We start from the raw sequence: 21,278 nt of genomic DNA, 5'->3' as shown, positions 1-21,278 counted from the left end.
TTATCATATCCTTTTATGAACATTGCAATCTTGCTGATAGACATGATTCATGATGCTTATTATTAATTTGTTGGTACCTTTTCCATGATTGACATAGCTAGATGATTTTATTTGCATGTATCTTATTATGAATTGCTTAAGTACTTGCCATATCATGCGAATATTTACATCATATGAACAAATGTGTTCGTGAAAGTTCTTTTATCGCACTCAGTTGTTAACTGAATTGCTTGAGGACAAGCAATAAGCTAAGCTTGGGGGGAGTTGATACGTCCAAAACGTATCTACTTTCCCGAACACTTTTGCTATTGTTTTGCCTCTAATTTGTGTATTTTGGATACAACTAACACGGACTAACGCTGTTTTCAACAGAATTGCCCTGGTGTCTCGTTTTTGTGCGGAAATTCAACTTTCAGTAAAATCCCCGGAACTAATGCCCAAGGGCTTATTTTTCCAGAAGATTCACGGAGCCAGAAGGGCAGGCCAGGGGGGGCCACGGCCCCCACACCATGGGCCGGCGCGGCCTAGGAGGGGGGCGCGTCGCCCTACGGTGAGGCCCCCTCGGCCGGCCTCCGACGCCCTCCTCTGGACTACTTAACGCCTTCGACCTAAAAACGCACGGGGGTTAGACGAAATCGCCAGAAGACATCCAAAACGCCGCCACCATCGCGAAACTCCGTCTCGGGACCAGAAACTCCGTTCTGGCACTCCGCCGGGACGGAGAATTGGAGGAGATCATCGCCATCATCACCACCGACGCCTCTCCATCGACCAGCCATGTTTCCCCCATCCATGTGTGAGTAATTCCTCCGCTGTAGGTCGAATGGGATGGTAGGGATTGGATGAGATTGGTCATGTAATAGCATAAGATTGTTAGGGCATAGTGCCTAGTGTCCGTAATTGGTACTTTTATGATATTGTTGCAACTTATTATGCTTAATGCTTGTCACTAGGGCCCGAGTGCCATGATCTCAGATCTGAACATGTTATCAATTCATGATGATATTCATTGCTTTATGATCTTACCTGCAAGTTGTATACACGTATTGTCGTCCGGAACCCGAGGCCCCAAAGTGACAGAAATTGGGACAACCGAAGGGGAAGGCGGTGATATGAGGATCACATGTGTACACGGAGTGTTAATGCTTTGCTTCGGTGCTCTATTAAAAGGAGTACCTTAATTTCCAGTAGATTCCCTAGAGGCCCGGCTGCCACCGGCTAGTAGGACAAAAGATGTTGTGCAAGTTTCTCATTGCGAGCACGTACGACTAAATATGGAACACATGCCTATTGATTGATTAGTACTTGGATACCGTTTTATTATTATCTGCAAATGCCCTATCTTGATTGTTACATGAGTTTCTCTCATCCATGCAACGCCCGTTCATCCATCCCCGTGCCTACGAGTATTTTAATCCTGCTCGTTTACTATAATCACTATCTGCTGTCTTTGTTACATCGCTCGCTGATATTTCACCACTCGCTACTGCTATAAAACTGTCACTACCGATAAACTCTTGCGAGAAAGTCTCGTTTCCAGTGTGCAGCTGAATTGACAACTCCGCTGTTAAGGCTTACAAATATTCTTTGGCTCCCCTTGTGTCGAATCAATAAATTGGGTTTTACTTCCCTCAAAGACTGTTGCGATCCCCTATACTTGTGGGTCATCATCAGGCTCCTACAATGATGGCTCACTATTGCTGTCCCGTTGCATGCATGCACACCAGGGTGTAAACAGATCGGATCAGATTTTGCTCATACTATATCCCACTACTACATAAAAGCCTATTAGTGGCGCACCAAAAAAGGCTACCAATGACGCACTATGGTGCGCTACTACTAGCAATCCACCTAAAAATAGTAGTGGCGGACCAAACGGTGCGCAACTGCTACTCTTCCTAGGTGCGCCGCTGGTACTCCCCTAGGTGCGCTACTTTTATTTTTGAAATCTAGATTTAGATATAGATCTAGATCTGGCACCATTTTATTTGCGATTGTTTGTTTCGAATTTCGTTCTGCATCTGCCACTCCACATCTTGGTGGTGGCCGGTGTTGGAGAGGAGGGGCATGGCTGCCGACGTTGAAGAGGAGGGGCGTGGTGGCCGACACTGAAGAGGAGAGGTGTGGGGCGGGGAGGAGGGAGGAGAAAGCAGAAACAATAGTAGGAAGTAGTAAGGATGGAGGGATAGAGGAGAAGGGTGGAGGGAGGAGGGAAAAGGGAGAAAGGAGGAGGGTGGAAGGTGGAGGGAGGATGGAGGAGGGAGGATGGACTAGAGGAGGTCGGAGAGGAGATGTAGAGGAGGGGTGGCTGGTGGAGCAGAGAAGAGAAGAAGTGAGGGAGGAAGAAGGAAGAAGAGAGGATGATGCCTATTTAAGGAAGAGAGGGAGGGTGCCTCAAGGTGCGCCACTCCTAACATTTCTTTTTGAAATTTTTTCTCGTAATTTAATCTCTCCAAAAACTCCTATTTCCTTTTTGATTTTGATGATTTTGAGGATTCTAAAAAAAAATGGTAAATAGAAGGTCGTTGAAGTTGGATGTAACTTTTTATATGGATACATTTTCATATAAAAAACTTTTTTTATCGGAGGTTATATGCAACCAGAAAAGCCGTTTTACCGAAACATGATGCCATTTTGCATAATATATCGAAATTCATATTTGTTAATTTTCCTAATAACTAGACCACATAACGTATAGTCATCTCGAAGGATTTCGTGTTATTTCATTAATTTTTTCGAAACCAAAAAGACGATCTAGGGGGGGGGGTCGGGCAGCACTTAGCGGTGGCGCACGAGGACATGGTGAGGCACTGGTAAGTGGCGCCCAAAATCCCAGCCCCCTTTAGACATTACCAGTGGCAGTATGGTGCGTCACTAGTATGTCTAGAGAAGGAGGTACATTATGTTGAAAATAGCAGTGCATCTCTAACCCTAGTGCACAATTGGTAATGGGCTTGCAGTGGAGCACGTCTTAGTGGTCGCCACTGCTAGCGATATTGGCTCTAGATGTTTTCCTAGTAGTGTTCTTTACCATATATTTTTCAAATATGGACCAGAGTGGATATTGACTGTGGGATTCGAATGCGGATATAGCCGACTCTGGATTCGAATCAGAAACGAGGCCGACTCGGACCGGAAACAAAAAAAAAATAGTTGGATATATTTTCTCATCCGATAGTTATAGTTCTTAAGACAGATTTAAACTTTCATCTTTGTGTAATTAAGAAAAAAGAGGCAGGATACACTAAAACTCAAGTAAGCTAAACATGCTCGCCAAATAAATTTTGTTACTTAATAACTACTAACCTTTTGAGTTTGGTTTGGATTGACTAAAATCGGATTATCCGGTTTAAAACCTTCAGATTATCCTAATTGAATTTTAGATAGTACACATCAACATGCTATTTGTTATACCATATCATGTACCGTATCTAGAGTATCACTTTGGAATCGGATATCCTTATCCGCTGGAGTCTTTGAAATCGAATATAGATACCTTAAAATAGATTCGGGCCGGTTCGTTTACATCCCTAATGCACACAAACGAAAGCATTGGGTGCCTTCCTTGCTTGCATGCATGCTCACTACTAGCTTCTGCTCCACGCGCATCATAGTTCTTGCTAGCATGCTTGTGCATGGTACTCGCTAAGAGCATCTCTAGGAGCTACCCATTCGGAATCCTAAACTCGTGTGGATTGGGTTAACTGTATCGACCAATTTCGCGTGATAATCGTAAGCCACAGAACATATCCTCTATCCCAAACCCTAAACACGATTTCTCAAATTTGATGTGAGAATTTCAAATAGTTCGTCCGAGATAATTTACAGAGATGTGCAAAATACAAAATCCTACACCGATTTCTAGCTAGCTAGCCTAGGATTCATCTACATCATCGGGTCTTGGGGTTCTTCGTCGGCGACTGCGAGAGCGGCGGAGCTTCACGTGTCCTCGGTGTCAAAGTTGTTGCCGGTGTCGGTGTCGGAGTAGTCGACGATGATGTGACCGCGGAGGGCCATCTCCGAACAAAAACCGTAGAGTATTACAACAAAATATCCATATGTAAACAGTGCAAAGTGGTCCAGCAACAACTAATTTTCTTCAGATTGAATTACAACAAAAATAACAACTTTGATTTTAAAAAAAATCACAAATGGTTACAACAAAAAATCCATATGTTTGCAAACAATGCAAAGTGGTGAAGCAACAATTAATTTGATACAAATTGAATTGCAACAAAAAATCATCAACTATTTTTACAAAGTTACAAGTGATTACAACAAAAAAATCCATATGTTAGCGAAGAATGCAAAAAATGGTCAACCAATAATTAATTTGCTATGGATTGAATTACAACAAAAATCATCAAGTACTTTTTACGAAAGTCACAAATATATATAATTACAACAATAACATATCACTAACCTCAAACCATCGTCTGTGGCAGCGTAGACTTGCCGTTTCGGGGCCGCCAGACAAGAACCCGGCTTGCCGAAGGCCCCTAGGCACTAGATACTGCAACTCCGGGCCGTCCCCAGTGGTCTAGTCTCCCCAAGATCATGGTAGTCACAACCTCGGAGGGATCAGACAAAGTCGCAAAAGTAGGCTCTAATGTCTCCATCTTCGGGGTAGGATAAGTGCCGACTTGATGCTATCATCCTAAGACAACAACGTGACGAACCAGCAAACACCATGAGGAGTGATTGGGCTTAGCGAACTAGCCAACAGCTAGCCATGCGTAGCACGCATGACGGCATCAGCTAAATTAGAATGCATGCATAAACTGCAGCTGGCAAAATGTGCGTACATGCATGCTCATTCTCCTGTTTTATTGAGGGAACCGTGCGTGGGAAGCAGTCGGGCACCCCATCACATGCATGGGGCTACCTCAGCGCGCACGGAAGGTGGTCCAAAGGGAAACGCGATTTGAGACGGAACGACCGATCGATGCGCTGGATCGGCCGACCGATTGCAAGTGTTTTCCGATATATAAGCACATTCCAGTATCACTACACACACATAAGCATCAAAAAATGTACAAGAGAGCAAGAGCTGAGACACTGATTCAAACGCAGGGTCATCAAGGATGACAAACTGCAAGAGAGAAACAGCTGAATATAACAGATACCTAAACAAGTTACAGCCCACCAGATATTAAAACTACAAACGGCCGCTAACATTTAACACACACAGATCCTGAAGTTTACATGTCAGAGCATTGCAAAATCCGGCAATAACTTAGCCACAAAAAAGGCACCAGCACGTCAAAATGAGGCATCATCAGGTTAAAACAGAATTTTCTTGGCCTAATAGGATGCAAGAGAATGCGGATGATTTCAGAGATTCCTAGAGGACTATGGGGTGGGAATATTATCAAGGGGCGAATAGTCTTAGTTTCCTACTTTGCTGGATTGCAGAGTTTCTATGCAGCAACAGGTATTTGCTTGGTACCATTGAAGCGGCCAGACCTCCCATTCCCATTGTCATTGTAGAATGGTCGTGCCTGATGGTATCCGTTCCCATTCTGACGGTAGCCAGCCCCGTTCTGGCGGTAGCTGTCCCTGTTCTGGTTGTAGCCACCGTCCCTGTTCTGGTTGTAGCCGCCTTCCCTGTTCTGGTTGTAGCCGCCTTCCCTGTTCTGGCCGCCTTCCCTGTTCTGGTTGTAGCCGCCTTCCCTGTTCTGGTTGTAGCCACCTTCTCTGTTCTGGTTGTAGCCACCGTCCCTGTTCTGGTTGTAGCCACCCCTGTTCGGACTGTATCCGTTCCTGTTTTGACGGTAGTCATTCCCGTTCTGACGGTAATCGTTCCCCTGCAATCCTCGACCACGGCCCGGGTACTCATTCTGATTTCTGGATTCATTCCTCATGTCATTGCCATCACGGTGGTTGTCGTTGTTCACGAAGCGTCCTCTGAAGTTTTCACCATGATGGTACTTATTATTGTTCACAAAGTTCGCTCCCTGACCCCTGAAGTTGTCGCCATCACGGTTGTTGCCATTGTTCACAAAACCTGCTCCCTGTCCCTTGAAGTTGTCGCCATCACGGTTGCTGCCATTGTTCACAAAAAGTCCTCTGCCTGGCAGGACCCGACTGTCCCGAGGATTGTCATTGTTGTTGCTATGGGTGGCATAATTAATAACTGAAAGTTTTTTAAGAGAATTAACAACTGAAGGTTAAAACATAGGAGAGACAATTGAGCTATATCAATGCCTAATAACCAGCGAAAAGGTAACTTGAAACGACTGACTAAAACTAAAACAATTGTGTAAGGAGGCAGCAATCTCTGTACACTTGATCAGTTATCAGCATCATAAATTGTTGGTGATGTAAAAGAAAAAAATTGCAATTTAATAAGTTTCTAACCTACCAGACATGATTATCACTAGTCATGCATCTTATATTGTTTATATTAAGGACTATTTTCAGATGGAGTAAGGACTAGAAGGCACATGCATGTTCAAAACTAAGAGAACAGCAATGGTATACCTGGGCAAGCCAGACTAAGACTATGGAAGAGATAATTCTATTTTAGTTGTGTATGATGTGGAGATCATAATGCTGTCTCACCTCGTCTTGGGGTTCGTTTCTCCTGAACAACAGACACGTACGAGCCAAAGCGAATTTTCGCTGCCTAAAAATCAAAACAAGTATTAGTCAGCTCTTGCAACATCTTGCAGATACTGAAAGGTTGAAACCACGATGGATAAGTAGGCCAAGTCACAATTAGCCCTGCAATTAATTTACAAAATGAACCTAAATGTGCTCCAGAAAACTTAAGTTCCACAAATGGATTCAACACAGCATTCTAATACTGCAAAGCAAGTGCTAGTAAAACTGAAACACAATTATGGAGCATAGCCAAATATTGCACTTGTAAGTATTACTACAGACTGTGACAAACATCTATGAGAACAAACCTCAATTGCAGCATACATGGATTGTTGAGACTCAAATTCAACGAAGCCAAAGCTGAACCCCTCAGACTGGAAAACCATCACAAAAATGTCAGCAAGCATATGATTTAGGGAAACCAAGCCCTGCATTCATACAATATTAACTAACCTCACGGTGTATAACTTGGATACCGCAAGGCTTGATAGCACCAAACTTCCTGAACTCAGCCTCAACAATTTCAACAGTTGCATCCAAAGGCAAGTTCTTCACAAAGATTGAATACCCTTGGTCTAAGGAACAAGGTAGTGTTATACTTCAGTACAGTGAAGGTTCATGCTTCAGTTTAGTTTACAAAAATATGGAGGATCCACTGACCATCAAAAATATTTCTGTCATTTGGAGGCGCGGTATCAGCTGCATGGGTAGTTTTTGCAGGAACAGATGAAGAATTTTCTACATTTTCAGCTCTCTTTGTTGTAGGTTTTGGTCTAGGTATGGGCTTGGTAACTGGTGCAGGCTGTGTGCTCTCATTCTTGGTCTTGACCTATCCTCATAGAAGCCAGCAAGTAAGCATGAAACATCAAGTTAATTACCATTTGGTATTCAGAACTCACGCAGTTCAGGCTAAGCAGGGAAAGTGCAGGTAAACAATAGAAAACTTACAATCGACGCATAAGACTTCTTGATAACATCCTTATGAGCTGAAGCAGGAGGAGCAGGGGCTGCCTCAGGTATCTTAGTAATACCATTCTTAATCTGAGAATTTTGATTTCCAACTGAAGTTTTGACTTTGTCGTTGACAAAAATACTCTCTACAGATGGATCCATGACTTCATCATTCACAGCAATATTCTCTGAAGATGGATTTATGATTTCAACATCCACATAAGTAGTCTCTGCAGATGGATTTATGACTTCACAGTTGACAGGAACACTCTCTGCAGACGGAAGCTCTGGGTCCAAGCTCTCCTTGATAGATGTTTCTGATAAAATATGAAATGTCAACAGCCTACAAAGGAAAAGTTTTTGGAAGATGAAATTCCAATACCTGGCTCAGCTGGAAAGGGGGCAATCTGAGTGTTTCCATTAGAATGGTCAACAAAAGCTTCATTTGTCTCAGGGGATGGCATCTCCCGCACATATCGAAGCACGTCATTCAAAACATAATAGCCTCCAGTTTCTTGTGGAGCAAGGAAGAATGACTGAGTAAATCTATGCTTCACAGTATCAGGCATTGTAAAAAATCCAGTAACCACAATGAACACACCACCCGCCAGGGATGGCTGAGTATCTATGTTCTCCAACTCTATCAAACAGTCCTTCAGTTCTGTAGATAAGAAGTATTCATTGATAGCCTGGTCCAGCATGAGAAACAGATCAGTTATAACAAATCACATGACTAGGCATGTGACATTGCTTAATTGATTACATGGCATATTAAGCGAGAGAAGTGTTGGAATAGCTATACTACGAGCAAATGATATTACATGGTTGTATAAGATATATACAGGCACAATCTTTAGCTAATCGATGTTCATTAGTCAAATTTCATCAACACATATGGCCTATAAATTAGATTAAATGCGCAATTACCTGCCCAATTTACAACCAAAATTCACTCTACATACAGCAAGGCAGAACATCCAGAAGTAGTGTGCAATTGTGAATTACCACGCCAAAGCAGCTTGATGTCCTCAACATACCAGCAAAACGTATAACCAAATGGCATACTATCTACCATTATATGTCCTCAAGGTCTTTTAATTCTAAGTAACAAGTGGTAGAAGTGGAGTCTACGGTATGGATGAGAACCTAGCTCTAAAATTTTAGAAAAGAGTGGAGAGGTGTGCCCTTACTTCTGGTGTCCACATTTAATTTATACATCTTATGCTTAATGGTAAAATCACAGAATACTACTGCTGTGCTGCAGAGAACTTACATCTGTAGTTGTTACAGTTGTCAATGTACCATCAGAATCTGGTCGACCAAGAGTACTTTCATCATGATAGAACTTGTGGACACATTCTGGTGACGAATTCAGAATTCTGTAGTATTGTTGAGCAAATGCAATCCCAATCTGCAAGCAAGACCAATCACGTTTAACAGTACTGCTATTATTTGCAGATTAATAACAAAAAAATGGAGAAAAAAAATACCACATTCGGATGAGGAGAACCGTCAGAATTCCCACTTTCCGTAGCCATTGCTGCACAGACATAAGACTGGTTAGTATCTAATGTTTCAAGGCGAATGAATATTGTGAGACTATCGAGCAGCGTCAGCGCCTCAGCGGTTCAAAAGCGATAGTTAATCAGAAATGCTGACATAGTAAAATGCAAATTCTGTTGCAGGAAAACAAATTGTTGCTACAAAGAAGTATTTACAGTAATTGGCCGAGCAACCATCTACAAAGTCCTCAGTTTCCAAACACCCAAACCATTGGAAAATAAAACTCAAGCATGCTGGCTCGTGTTTCACAAATTATTGGCCTAACTTACACAGTACAAATGAGCAGCCTAATCGATTCAAAAGCTATAGCCAATCAGAAACGCTCAAAGTAAAATGACAATGCTGTTGCAGGTAAACAAGTAGTTGCTACAGAGGAACACACAGTAATTGGCTGAGCAACCATCTATAATAAAGTCGTCAGTTTCCAAACACCCCAAACCATTGGCGAACAAAAACGTAGCAGCACAGTGGTCTTTGCCCATCAATATTGCCATCATGCTGACACGTATTTCACAAATCATCGGCACAACTTACATATCACAAAATGACAGTAACTATCATATCATATTGAGAAAACATGGATACAACCACACTTTGGCTCATGATTTTTCCCCAATGCATCAATTAGCACACAGAACAAAAACCATTCGTTCAGCAGACTCAAGCTGTTCTTATCCAGCACCAGGAATAGTAGAATTCACAAGGAAGCTAGCTAAAACCTCTTTATGCAAAGGAAAATTGACAAATTGACAGACTAACATCCATGCAGATAAAACAACTCACAAAAGGAAAATGATTGAAATTTCAGAACCGAAACAGTAAACTACTCCTAGCTAACAAAATGAACAAACTACACATCAAAGCATCCACCACATCTGATGCATGTAAACCTAGCATAATATCGCAAAAATCATGTCCCACAAGGCAGAGGCATTACGAAATGCCTGCAGCTCAGTTGCCAAGCGCCAACTGAAACACTCCCACCAGAATTCTGAAACCACACAAAATTCCCACCAAGCAGCATATCTAATGGCCCCATACTGGCTAGGTTGTCCTGACACTCCAAACCATTCAGGGTCAGCGTTAGTGTAACAGAAACATAGAATCTGCAGAAACAAAAGATGCCAATTTCACAAAACAAAACCACTAGGTAAACTCACAGCGAGCAATTCATACAGCATGTCGAATTCGGCACAAAAAAGGAGCCCTTTTCGACCCCCGCAAGCACACGAAAGCCAGTTTTCGACCCCTACGAGACCAATTGGTTCAACAAATCCATCCAGAACAAATAATCCAGCGCGAATTTGCAGACGGGCGCGAATTTAAACCTGAATCTGCGCAAAAGGCAAAACCCGCAGCATTACCCCGCACGGAGCCCGATCCCCCACACAGACCACCGGTCCGAAACCCGCAACGTTTCGCAAACCCCCCGCCCACGGCGAGGACGCGCGCGCGGACCGCCGAGCAAAACCAAAAAATCGAGAGAAAAAGAGGGGAGAGATCGAGGCCGCGCGCGTGGGGGGCAGGGGAGGTACCTTGCGGACCGCGCACGGGCCGACGGCCGCGGCCGGCGACGACGGTCACCGGAGGGAGGGACGGCAAACCCTAGCGGAGCGACGCGGCGGGGCGACGGAGCAGTTGGGGGTCGATCGAGGCGGAGAGAGAGAGAAGGGGAATGGATGGAGCCGGAAGAGGGGTTTATAACGGGAAGGGTTTTGCGGGGTGGCGAGCTGTGTGTCACTGGCTTGTGGGCCTCACTCGGCTGGCTACGGTCCGACCCGCTCGGTCGGTTCGGTCCGACCCGCGGTTTTCCTGTTACGATCCCGACGGTTCGTCTTTTCTTTTTTATTTTCTTGGACCTTCTCGAAACCTCTCGCCCTCTCCCGGCGGCGCGGCGGCGGCGCCCCCTCCTTCTTGACGGCGGCAGCGCACTTCCGAACCTTTCATGACCCTACGCGTGCTAGCATTCGCTTCTCCACCACCAACCCCAATTCGTCCTCTTCTTCTCCAGACCTAGCTCGTGCTCCGGCCTGCCCCAGCTCCAGTCCGCCGCCGCAGTCGTAGGCCGTAGCTTAGAATCGCCCACGCGCGTCTCCGACACCGCACCTCCCGTTCCATCTCATTCAGCAGTATTGGATTGGAGGACATTGGTTTTTGAGGTATGAGCTTCTAGTCATCCAGTAATAATTACTACTACCGCTGACCATAAATAGATGTCAAAAGCTTAACTAAATTCGGATGTATCTAGACACTCTTTAGCATATAGATACATTTAAATTTGGACAAATCTTTGGCATCTTTTTATGGACAGAGGGTACTTAAATCCAAACCAATTAGCCTCCGCAATGTACCTTGGCTAGTATGGTAGTGAACAGAGGCCGCAGTACGGTAGCTTGCAACCCATAGAGAAGCTCTGTGCATTTGCGGGATTAGTATTGGCTGATTTGTTGTTGTCATTCACAGGCTGTTCCTGCGGTCAGGACGAAGCTTGATTTCCCGAAACGCGCTCCTCAAGCGTCACAATGAGGATCGGAAGCAAAAGAGGGCTGAGGAGAATCACAATGAGGATTGGAAGAAAAAGAAGGTGAAGGCGTTCGAAGCCAAGCAAAACGAAGAGGCGGAGGAGATGAGACAGAGCGGTGAGTTTGCTGTTTGGCGCGATTTATGCGCCACTGGAGTTTGGCACTGAGGTTGCGGCTGTGCTGCCGGCTCGTGACCAGGATGGTCCTTTGTTCTTTATGGATCGGTTAGCTGGTGATGGTGAGGATAACTTTCCTGTTTATGAGGAGGACTTGGGCAGTGAAGTTGATGAAGATCAAATGGTCAATAAGGGTAGGAAGCCTGCGTGGGTGCAAGACGAGGAGTAGAGAACTGAGGTGGACATCTTCAAGGTTGCAAGGTTGAGGAAGCTGAGAAAGGAGGTTGATGAGTCTGTGATCTCCAGCAAATAGTATGAAGCTAGGCTGCGTGGTCACCACACCTAGTTAAAGCTCCTCTCCCCGAGTTGTCTGATGATGAATCCAATGAGAACGGTGGAGTTGACAATATTCTTCGGAACAATGATGAGCTTGTTGTAAAGGGTTCTACTAAGCTCCTACCTGGCATGTTGGACTTCTCAAGGCTTGTCGATGCTAATGCGCAGGAGCCATCCAGTGGTCCAATCAATTCAGTGCAGTTTCATAGGAATGTGCAGCTGATGCTTGCTGCTGGCCTGGATAAACATCTGAGGTTTTTCCAGATTGACGGGAAGAGAAACCCCAAGATTCAGAGCATATTTATCGAGGATTGCTCGGTTCACAAGGCATCTTTTCTACCTGATGGCTCTGAGGTGATCCTTTCAGGCAGGAGGAAGTTCTTCTACTCATTTGATTTGGTGAAAGCTGCAGATAGTAAGATTGGACCCTTAACTGGACGTGAGGAGAAAAGCCTGGAAAACTTTGAGATATCACCTGATTCTAGAACCACTGCATTTGTTGGTAATGAGTGATACTTCTAAGGGCATTGGTTCCCCCATTGCTCTGGATGCAGAGGTTGGTAATGAAGCCAAACCAGAGCATCACAATGAGGATCGGAAGCAAAAGAGGGCTAACGAGAAGCACAATAAGGATTGGAAGAAAAAGAAGGTGAAAGGCATTGGAAGCCAAGCAGAACGAAGAGGCGGAGAAGATGAGACAGAGCTGTGAGTTCGCTGTTTCGCGCAATCTATGTGCCACTGGAGTTTGGGACTGAGGTTGCGGCTGTGGTGCCAGCTCGATGGTCCTTTGTTCTTCATGGATCGGTCAGCCGGTGATGGTGAGGATGAATTGCCTATTTAAGAGGACTTGGGCAGTGAAGTTGATGAAGATGAGATGGCCAATAAGGGTAGGAAGCTGCGTGGGTGGATGACGAGGAGCAGAGCACTGAGGTGGACATCTTAAAGGTTGCAAGGTTTAGGAAGTTGAGAAAGGAGGTTGATGAGCGTGTGATCTCGGGGAAAGAGTATATAAGCTAGGCTGCATGGTCACCATGCCAAGCTAAACCCCTTCACGGGCTGGGCAGATATGGACCATAAAGTTCCTCTATCTTGGTTGTCTGATGATGAATCCAATGAGGACGGTGGAGTTGACAATATTCTTCGGAACCATGATGAGCTTGTTGTAAAGGGTAATACTAAGCTCCTACCTGGCATGTTGGACTTCTCAAGGCTTGTTGATGCTAATGCGCAGGAGCCATCCAGTGGTCCAATCAATTCAGTGCAGTTTCATAGAAATGTGCAACTGATGCTTGCTGCTGGCCTGGACAAACATCTGAGGTTTTTCCAGATTGACGGAAAGAGAAACCCCAAGATTCTGAGCATATTTATCGAGGATTGTCCAGTTCACAGGGCATCTTTTCTACCTGATGGCTCTGAGGTGATCCTTTCAGGCAGGAGGAAGTTCTTCTACTCATTTGATTTGGTGAAAGCTACTGTTAGTAAGGTTGGACCCTTGACTGGACGCGAGGAGAAAAGCCTGGTAAACTTTGAGATATCACCTGATTTTAGAACCATTGCATTTGTTGGTAATGAGGGGTACATTCTTTTGATATCTTCCAAAACAAAGCAGCTCATTGGAACCCTCAAGATGAACGGCAATGTGCGTTCATTGGCTTTTGCGGATGGTGGGAATCAGCTACTGAGTAGCGGCGGGGATGGCCAGGTTTACCACTGTGGGATCTTAGAACAAGGAAGTGTATGCACGAGGCTACTGATGAGGGTTCCCTGACAGGCATTTCTCTCTGCACCTCTCGGGACAGCTCTTATTTTGCAACAGGCTCCTGCAGCAGCATCGTGAATGTGTACAAGTGGGACGAGTTCCTTGGCGGGAAGAGCAAGCAACTGAAGACAATTGAAAACCTCACAGCCGAGATCGGTCAAATGAAGTTCAACCACGATGCTCAGATTCTGGCGAAAAGCTCGGGGAAGGAGAGGAACGGGATGAGGCTCGTGCACGTCCCATCCTTCAGAACTGGTCAGGGCCTTGGTTCAGCCTTCATTGGTAGCGGGTTCCTCTCCGTCGGACATGCTGGTGGAAAAGTTTTACTGTACAAGCTGCACCACTATCAGAATGCCTAGGTTCAGACTTGTCTGGAGAACCCAGTTTTGACACTGTATTTTCTGCTCCCCGAAAACGGATTGTTTATCTGTAGCCTGACCTTCTTAATCCGTTGCCCTTTTGAGTGTTGTTAAATGTCACCGATAATTAATTCTTAATGCAATTCAATACCATCTGCTCTTTCTTTTCTTTTCTTTTATGCATGCAAGTTGTATACTACTGCCTGTGCGCTGCAGAATTTGCACACCGTTAAGAATGTGGGTGTTGCTGGAGGAAAGATGGATGAGCAGTGTAATGGTTACGTGTCTGTAGCTGATGAATGCTGTTTTGTGTGCTCCAAGTAGGTGTTTTCGTCTTCAACGGGTGTCCACGATGATATGATGGTGCGTCCTTGCCGTAGTAGACTAGTACTACTAGTAGTTTGTGTTTCTTCCACGTAATGTAACTCGTGTCACCTTCAGTCATGGATGCTTATTGTTTTTTCCTTTGTTTTGCGTAGGTTGGCCAGTTCGCGTGCCTTGGACACCAGCGATCTGCTCCAGAGATTTTACGGGTCTGTCTAGTTTGCTGTGGCACGGGCAGTTGTTCCCCGGCGCCATGCCCACCAAGTGCACGACCCTATGCATGCACGAGGTTTGTGATCGATTGCTGCCTTGCTGGTAGCCGATGGCAGGACGGCGTGCTCCATTGCTACTGACCAGTGCGGCTCCTGTTCCAGACGACCATCCCGTGGTACTCCGGCCAAGCAAATAGCAAGTTTGAGTGGTGGCACTCCGTGTGCTGGAAGGTGTCTTCCTTTCCCCTTCCCCAGGCCCCGGTATTGCCCATCGCTATGATGCAGTTTCACATGTGTTGAGAACTTGAGATGATCAACCACTGACTTGTTTAATAGTGGCGTTGAAATCCTTACAGTGCAAAGTTCCCCTTGCCTGCCCGGAATGGTCTGGAGGAGGATCATCGCGCTCGTGGCATGCTCGCCGTGGCCCAGGTATGTCTTTGTACCGTCGCTCTCGCAGAAATGCCTGTCCCCCACCCTCCCTCCTGTGCATTCCTCTAGCTGTTGCCAATGAAGCTTCGTCCTGTGTCATGCTCCGGTGTCCTCTCCTGTTCATTCCTCTTTAGCTGGTTCCACTTAATTCACACCCTGCGTCATGTGCCTCGTGTCCTGGGTGACCTGGCTGGCTGTAGTACAGTTCTCTTATTGGAGAGCTTGACGTGTAGTTGTGCCAAGCAGAGGTGTGATTTTCCTTGTACTGGGCCTCCATTGCAACCTATGCATGTTATATTCAACGATATAGCGATTCAGTTTACCTCGTGGCGATGAGTTAATGATTGGTTCAAGTGAAACCGTCCTCGTGCGGATGTCGGGGTAGGATTGCTGTAGAATTTCCTTATGGTGTATAAACAGTTTGGGAACTAACTACAGGGCTGAAACTTCAAGTGTGCGTTGTCACACCTATCTGGCAGGAAACATCTTGTTATCTATAATAGTGTGTGATGTTCCTAGCATGCAGGAGCCAAATGGTCCCTTCTTATCCAAAATAGACGCATATTGGGTAAAAACTATTGCTTCATGTGATCCTACCTTATGAAACAAACAGTAGTTGTGTAACCAATAAAAGGAACATGATTTGATCAAAGTAAAATCAACAGAGAACCCCCGCAAAAAAAAATCAACAGAAAATACCTTATAAAAGGGTATGAGTTGATAATCAGTTGCTTGCTTCTTCTAGTGTCAATGACACTGAGGCCAGGAATAATTATATTTCTTCTATATAATTCAGTCTTACAGCAAAATACAGAGGGTTACATTTACTAGTGGCTAAGCTTCCAAACGGAAACAACTATCGCCAATCATATTTAGTTTATGTACTGCTGAAAGACAGCTGCCTACGCAATTTTGATTGTCCAGCTTGCGTCTTTTCTGTTGCCTCGCCACCTATGACCTCGTCAATAAGGTCCCTGAAGATGGATCTTTCAATGTCCAAAATCATTCCTTGTATCTCACCATCAGAGCTCCCCCATTCTTTCATATCATACAATGCATCCTCAGCTAACAGCATGTTTTCAGCCTCGTCCTCTTCGGAGCATTTTGCTGGTGAGCTCTCGGTTAAGAGCCTGTCAACCTCTGTGCATAATTCCTTGAAAAGTCGGCACCCACTTAACTTCCTTGATCGAAGAAGTTTTGCCATTCCACTTTCAGAACTATAAATGTTCATCTTCTGAGCTATAATTTCATTTACCAGATCAAATACAATTCTGCGGTTAAGCTTTTCCATGTTAGGGTCAGAACTCTTCTTAGCTCCAGTAACAGCTTGTGTTGCTGAAATGAAGTGTGGCTTTGTTTGCTCTAGAATGAGGAAGAGCTCCGGATTGATCGGGCAGCTGGATGGACATAGTTGACCAGGCATCGCTGCGAAGCTGAGTTCCTTGTGCAGAAGACCAGATGCTAAGAGTATCTCGTAGATATACTGGTTATCTTTAGAGCTTGCAGCTTCATCGTTCATCGATTGCAGTTGTTCAAGCTTCTGAATTAGGGCTTCTAGATTTTCCGGTTTGATCTGGTTGACTTCACTGCTCGTCTTTGACTGCGGTGTGTCTGGCAGGCTGTTTGGATTCCAGCATTCATCTGAAGTATGTGTCTCACCATCTGAACAAACAGAGAAGGTACATATATTCAGAAACCAGTTCTTAACACAAACGAAGATTTTTTTTGTAGCAGACAGAAGTACAAAATTACAACAGAAAACACGTACATGGATCACATAGAAGTAAAATTACTATACTGTCTACATGATCCACTGAATCACACACACTAGCTGTATTTGTAAAGGAGCTCCTGGTGGGCACATCTATACTAGCAATGTATAGACACCAGAGGACATGCATCATGCTGCTGCATAATTGCAACATGTGGGGCTTGCTAACATAGCACTGTTCAGCACCAGCACATCAGATGCAACTATCAGTATGCTATGGTTCCTCCCATTCGGAGGACCACGAGCTACCTGGTGGTAGCTTTTATTGCAGATTATCTGTCACTAGCGTCATCGGTATGCTTACAACTAACTATGTTTGTCCTTCGCATAGCACTATGGGCTTTTGAATTGAATGGGACCAAATAGTAGGATCGATCATGCCATTGATCTTGCAGTTGGTGGCTACCATTGTCAAAAAATTGGTGTTTATGTCATCTGCAGGAAAAGTAACTGCTAGATCAACTTCTCACCTTTGAATGAATCCGAAATACTTTTATGGTAGAAGGATGTGTCGAGGACCGAGACGGGGCTTGGCACATTCTCCAATGAATGAATCCTGTGATCTGACCCCAGGATTAAAGAAGGGCTCTGAAATAAATGAGAATTTTTCGTTAGTTGGTTATAAAGAACAAGCATGTCAGAAAAAAATCTTAGAGCTGGCTGGTTTCTTTCGTTTATGGTTATCTATTTATCTTTACCTTTTGGGGTGGTGTTGCAGCAGTGTAGTTTGGTTGAACGGATGATGAACTGACAACCGTAGGCTTTTGACAATCCATTATACTGACATCAATCTGCTTCGCCAAGCTGATCCTTCTTCTCGGACTCTGCGAGACCTCATTGTCACGGTTGCTCTTCACTTGAGAAGGTTTTGATCTTGTTCTTCCTCTTGGGGATGCTGCTTCATTCGACTTCTTGCTCGGAGACTTCGGTGAGACTGGGGGCCGGGACCGCCTCTCTGACTCTGCCTTCCTCTGGACCAGCCTGGGGCTTGATGAGCCTGTCGGCCTCGGGGAGCTTGCTATGCTTGCAGGTTCTTCAGACTTGGATTGAGCCCTTGCAGTGCGAGAATGGATCTTCTCATTTGTGCTGCTTTCGTTCTTGTCAAGGGATGAATCTCTGGCCTGCAGCTTCCTGAGGCTTCTGAGCCCTGCAAGAGGAGCAGCTGAGACCCCAGCCTTCTCAGTGGTTCTTGCCGGCTTCATGACTACAATGGGAGACTCAAAGCTTCTGGAACTGGTGGTGGCTAGTTCCTCCTTTTGCCCCTGAACAGCCACTGATTCACTATCACCGTCGCCGTTCTGGGGCTTAGCATCCTTTGAATGCAATGCACCCAGAATCCTGAGTGCTCTGAAGTCCTTGTTGCACTCTGAGAACTCGAGACCACCGAGCCTTCTCTCTATATCGGCGTACAGAGACGGGGTTCTTGGCCTCACCTCAGAGTCTCGGCATTGTGAAGCCTTGCTGTTGGTGACACTGGCACTTCTCTCCTGCTGCCTCCATGGAGCGGCTTCAGTGAGAATTCTTGGAGAAGGCTTGGTTTTTTGTGCTGAAGGCTCGTTCTTCGGTAGCGACACACACTGATCCTGGCAAGCGCTCCTGGGTGAACGTGATGGACGCTCGCTCCGGGTGGCTTGTTCTGCTGGTCTCGGTGATCTTGCAGGCTCATAGCTGTCAGCGATTAGCATCCCGGTCGCATCTGGTGCTTCTTCCAATCCCATGAGCTTGGCGATGACACTGTTGGACCGCCTGTGGCTCGGGGAATCTTGAGGTCTAAGAGCATCCAAGAGAGAGTCATCAGTCCTCCTGTAACTGTAGTTCTTCAGACGTGAGCTTGGGCTCAGAGATTCTTTCCTGCTGTCCAAGGACAGTCTGGGAAGCTCTTTGGCCCGTGTGGGAGCAGGCTTCTTGGCTTCTTGGGTTTCTGCCGACCGCAGGAGCCGCCGATCATCGCATGAGAAGCGTGAATGCTCCTGGAAACGCCTGCTTGGTTCGACGACGTTCACAGGGACGACCTTGCTGCTCCTATCGATGCCGATGACGTAGGTCCCGTCCATCGACTTAGAGAGAAGCAATGGCCTCGGCGAGTCTTTGTACTGCATGTTCTTTCTTGGCTCCAAAGCTGAAGTCTTCACAGTTAGGCCACCAGAGTCTCGGTTGATGGAGTCCTTCACGATGTCCCTGAAACCAACCTCGTTCGGTTGCCCGGTCTTGGTGTCAGCGCTAGCGTCCTTGAGACTTGGTGAGTTCTTCAGTGGTCTCTGCACAAAGGGTTCCTCGTTGATGTATGGAGTCTCCTGTTGGACTGATTTGCTGGCATCGATTGATGAGAAGGATGAGCAGGAAGAGGAAGAACAAGAAGCTCTCGATGACTCTATTGAGAGGCTACTGTTCTCGGTCATGCTTTTGCTGAATGTTTTCTCCTGCAAAATAAATCCATAGGTTAGAGCCCTGTCAATATTAACTTATTCACGAGTATATTGGTTTTCCTGAAAACATAAAGTTGATTTAGTCCAGACAGGTGAATTACCAGAATGATCTTTGGGGTACTTGAGGTCTGCGCTGGAACATTGCTGCTGCTGCTTTTTGGCGGAGTACGGCCTGGACAAAATAAGAGGACGTCAGAATAGTTTCCTAAATAAATTTTTAAACAGAGAAGACAGAGAACATTATCGTGTAAATCCCGGTCGTATATGCATAATGAAATGGATGGATTTGATGGGAGAAAAGGTGACGAGAAATTTTCTTGTTTCTATCCACCTTATTGTTTATGTTTAGGTGCATTAGCATTTTAAATCCAATTGTTAAGCTGTCACCTTCGGTTAATCGGTCATCAGGGGAACGTTTCTTTAACCAAAAGTTGAGCTGTCCTCTTCAGTCAGTTTCACTAAAAAAATATGAGTTTTTAGTAGTAACCTACTGCTCAGCTGTCCTCTTCAGTGAGAAGTAGTTATGCTAATTCTGGATGCAGAAATACACATAACGGTTGGGTATCATTATATCAACGCCCGGTTCGTACAGTGCTAAAAGTAGCCGTGCGCTGTCGTTGAACATTCTTAGGGAAATGGTTTTGATAGTGAGAATCCGCTTTCACTGTTTAGTATTTCCGTTTGCAGTTATAGGAGTTTCCCTTAGCAGAAGAAGACTTGTTTATGATTAGTTTCTTCTCGGAAGAAGAAAACCGCAAACAGAGCCATCCTCAAAACTTGTTCCCGAGTTAAGAAAAACTCTGCCATACTGCAAGAGGATGTTTTATCCTATTTTACTGTTTTTACTAAGCAAGACATTTTTATTACTAACCAAGACATTTTTTTTTGTTTTGTTTGTACTGAACTTGTCAGGTCCCAAGTGTCCATGTTACCCAACTGTGGATGGCATGGCAGTCTGAAAGGACTAGCGTTGAGCGAACACAAGAAGCAATCTTTCTGACCAGAGAAGAAAAGAAAAGCCACCTAACTTTCTGATATATCTAGTCAACGGTGGCAGAGCCAGTTGCAGGAAGCGCGCGATTCGGAGAGCGAGTAAGAACTCGGAAACAAGTAAACTAACTGAACATGGAAACTGTAATCGAGAAGAAGGAGGAAAAATAAGGATGGGAGATTACGCGAGACCATGGATAGAACTTGGCAGCCGACACAGGCAGAGCAGAGCAAGTCGATGCCAGTGTTAGAGCCTTAGAGGTAACAGGGCATGGATGATGGAGACGAAGGCAATGGAGGTGGGTGGACGGTGTTGGTGTTACCTTTGGGAGGTGGAGGCAGGCTCTTGTGTCGCGGCTGGCGCCCACCGCGGGGCGCGGCGGTGAGCAGGCGCTGGCGGTCGAAGATCTGGAAGATGCCGGCCATGCAGCCCATGTGGCGGTCGAGGTCCGGCATGTCGTCGGCCAGCGCGTTGAGGTTGAGCGCCCTCCTCGCCGGCGGCATCTCCTGAACTGATCCGATCGGACGTCAGACGCCGGTCCCAACCGGGGTGGTTCTTCTCATTCGCCTCCCCAGCAGGCGAGGCGCGCGGCACCGAGCAGAGCGACGCAGAGGGCAGAGAAGTCGCGCGCAGAGCAAGAAGCAATCTTTGTGACCAGAGCAAGAAGCAGAGGGCGGCGGCGGGTGGTTGTATCTGTCTATCCTCGCTCGCGTATGCGGATGGAGGTGCAGATATAGAAGTTGAGTGTGGTGCTGGGGATGGGTGTTGTGAGTTCAGCGGAGGAATGTTGTGCGTCACTCGCTCATGCAGGCTCCGTTCTCGTGACCTGGTGAAGATGGATGGAGGATGGAGGTGAGGGGGGGCTCGGAGCTTTATGAGGCGAGCGTGGCTGCTGGCTTGGTGTGGGGGG

General features: G+C 45.7%; 2 protein-coding genes and 1 pseudogene across 2 annotated transcripts; 1 reads left to right on the top strand and 2 right to left on the bottom strand.

Moving 5' to 3' along the window:
- Nucleotides 1-5,420: 5,420 nt before the first annotated feature.
- On the bottom strand, nt 5,421-9,095 carry LOC124673607 (nuclear transport factor 2-like). The gene is made up of 10 exons (XM_047209655.1): nt 9,048-9,095; nt 8,831-8,968; nt 7,940-8,246; nt 7,555-7,874; nt 7,267-7,435; nt 7,060-7,181; nt 6,911-6,980; nt 6,565-6,624; nt 5,717-6,136; nt 5,421-5,668 (listed from the first exon to the last, which is right to left on the bottom strand). Exons 1-10 carry the CDS (start codon nt 9,093-9,095, stop codon nt 5,421-5,423), a joined length of 1,902 nt encoding a protein of 633 aa, XP_047065611.1.
- Nucleotides 9,096-10,032: 937 nt separating this feature from the next.
- On the top strand, nt 10,033-14,311 carry LOC124673606 (annotated as a pseudogene).
- Nucleotides 14,312-15,916: 1,605 nt separating this feature from the next.
- On the bottom strand, nt 15,917-20,871 carry LOC124678620 (protein LONGIFOLIA 2-like). The gene is made up of 5 exons (XM_047214479.1): nt 20,691-20,871; nt 19,479-19,549; nt 17,650-19,371; nt 17,422-17,539; nt 15,917-16,842 (listed from the first exon to the last, which is right to left on the bottom strand). Exons 1-5 carry the CDS (start codon nt 20,869-20,871, stop codon nt 16,058-16,060), a joined length of 2,877 nt encoding a protein of 958 aa, XP_047070435.1. The 3' UTR covers nt 15,917-16,057.
- Nucleotides 20,872-21,278: the final 407 nt, after the last annotated feature.

This window comes from Lolium rigidum, chromosome 7, assembly GCF_022539505.1.
Source record: "Lolium rigidum isolate FL_2022 chromosome 7, APGP_CSIRO_Lrig_0.1, whole genome shotgun sequence".
Classification (NCBI taxonomy): Eukaryota; Viridiplantae; Streptophyta; class Magnoliopsida; order Poales; family Poaceae; genus Lolium; species Lolium rigidum.
The sequence above is the reverse complement of the archived record's forward strand: the minus strand, read 5'-3'. Positions and strand labels throughout refer to the sequence as shown.

Coding starts and splice junctions, on each gene's coding strand:
- LOC124673607 (XM_047209655.1), bottom strand. CDS start 9,095: ATGGCTACGGAAAGTGGGAATTCTGACGGTTCTCCTCATCCGAATGTG. Junction 7,875..7,939: donor CCCCTTTCCAGCTGAGCCAG/GTATTGGAATTT, acceptor ATATTTTATCAG/AAACATCTATCAAGGAGAGC. Junction 6,137..6,564: donor GAAACGAACCCCAAGACGAG/GTGAGACAGCAT, acceptor AAAAACTTTCAG/TTATTAATTATGCCACCCAT.
- LOC124678620 (XM_047214479.1), bottom strand. CDS start 20,871: ATGCCGCCGGCGAGGAGGGCGCTCAACCTCAACGCGCTGGCCGACGAC. Junction 19,372..19,478: donor GTACCCCAAAGATCATTCTG/GTAATTCACCTG, acceptor TTTATTTTGCAG/GAGAAAACATTCAGCAAAAG. Junction 16,843..17,421: donor TATTTCGGATTCATTCAAAG/GTGAGAAGTTGA, acceptor CTGTTTGTTCAG/ATGGTGAGACACATACTTCA.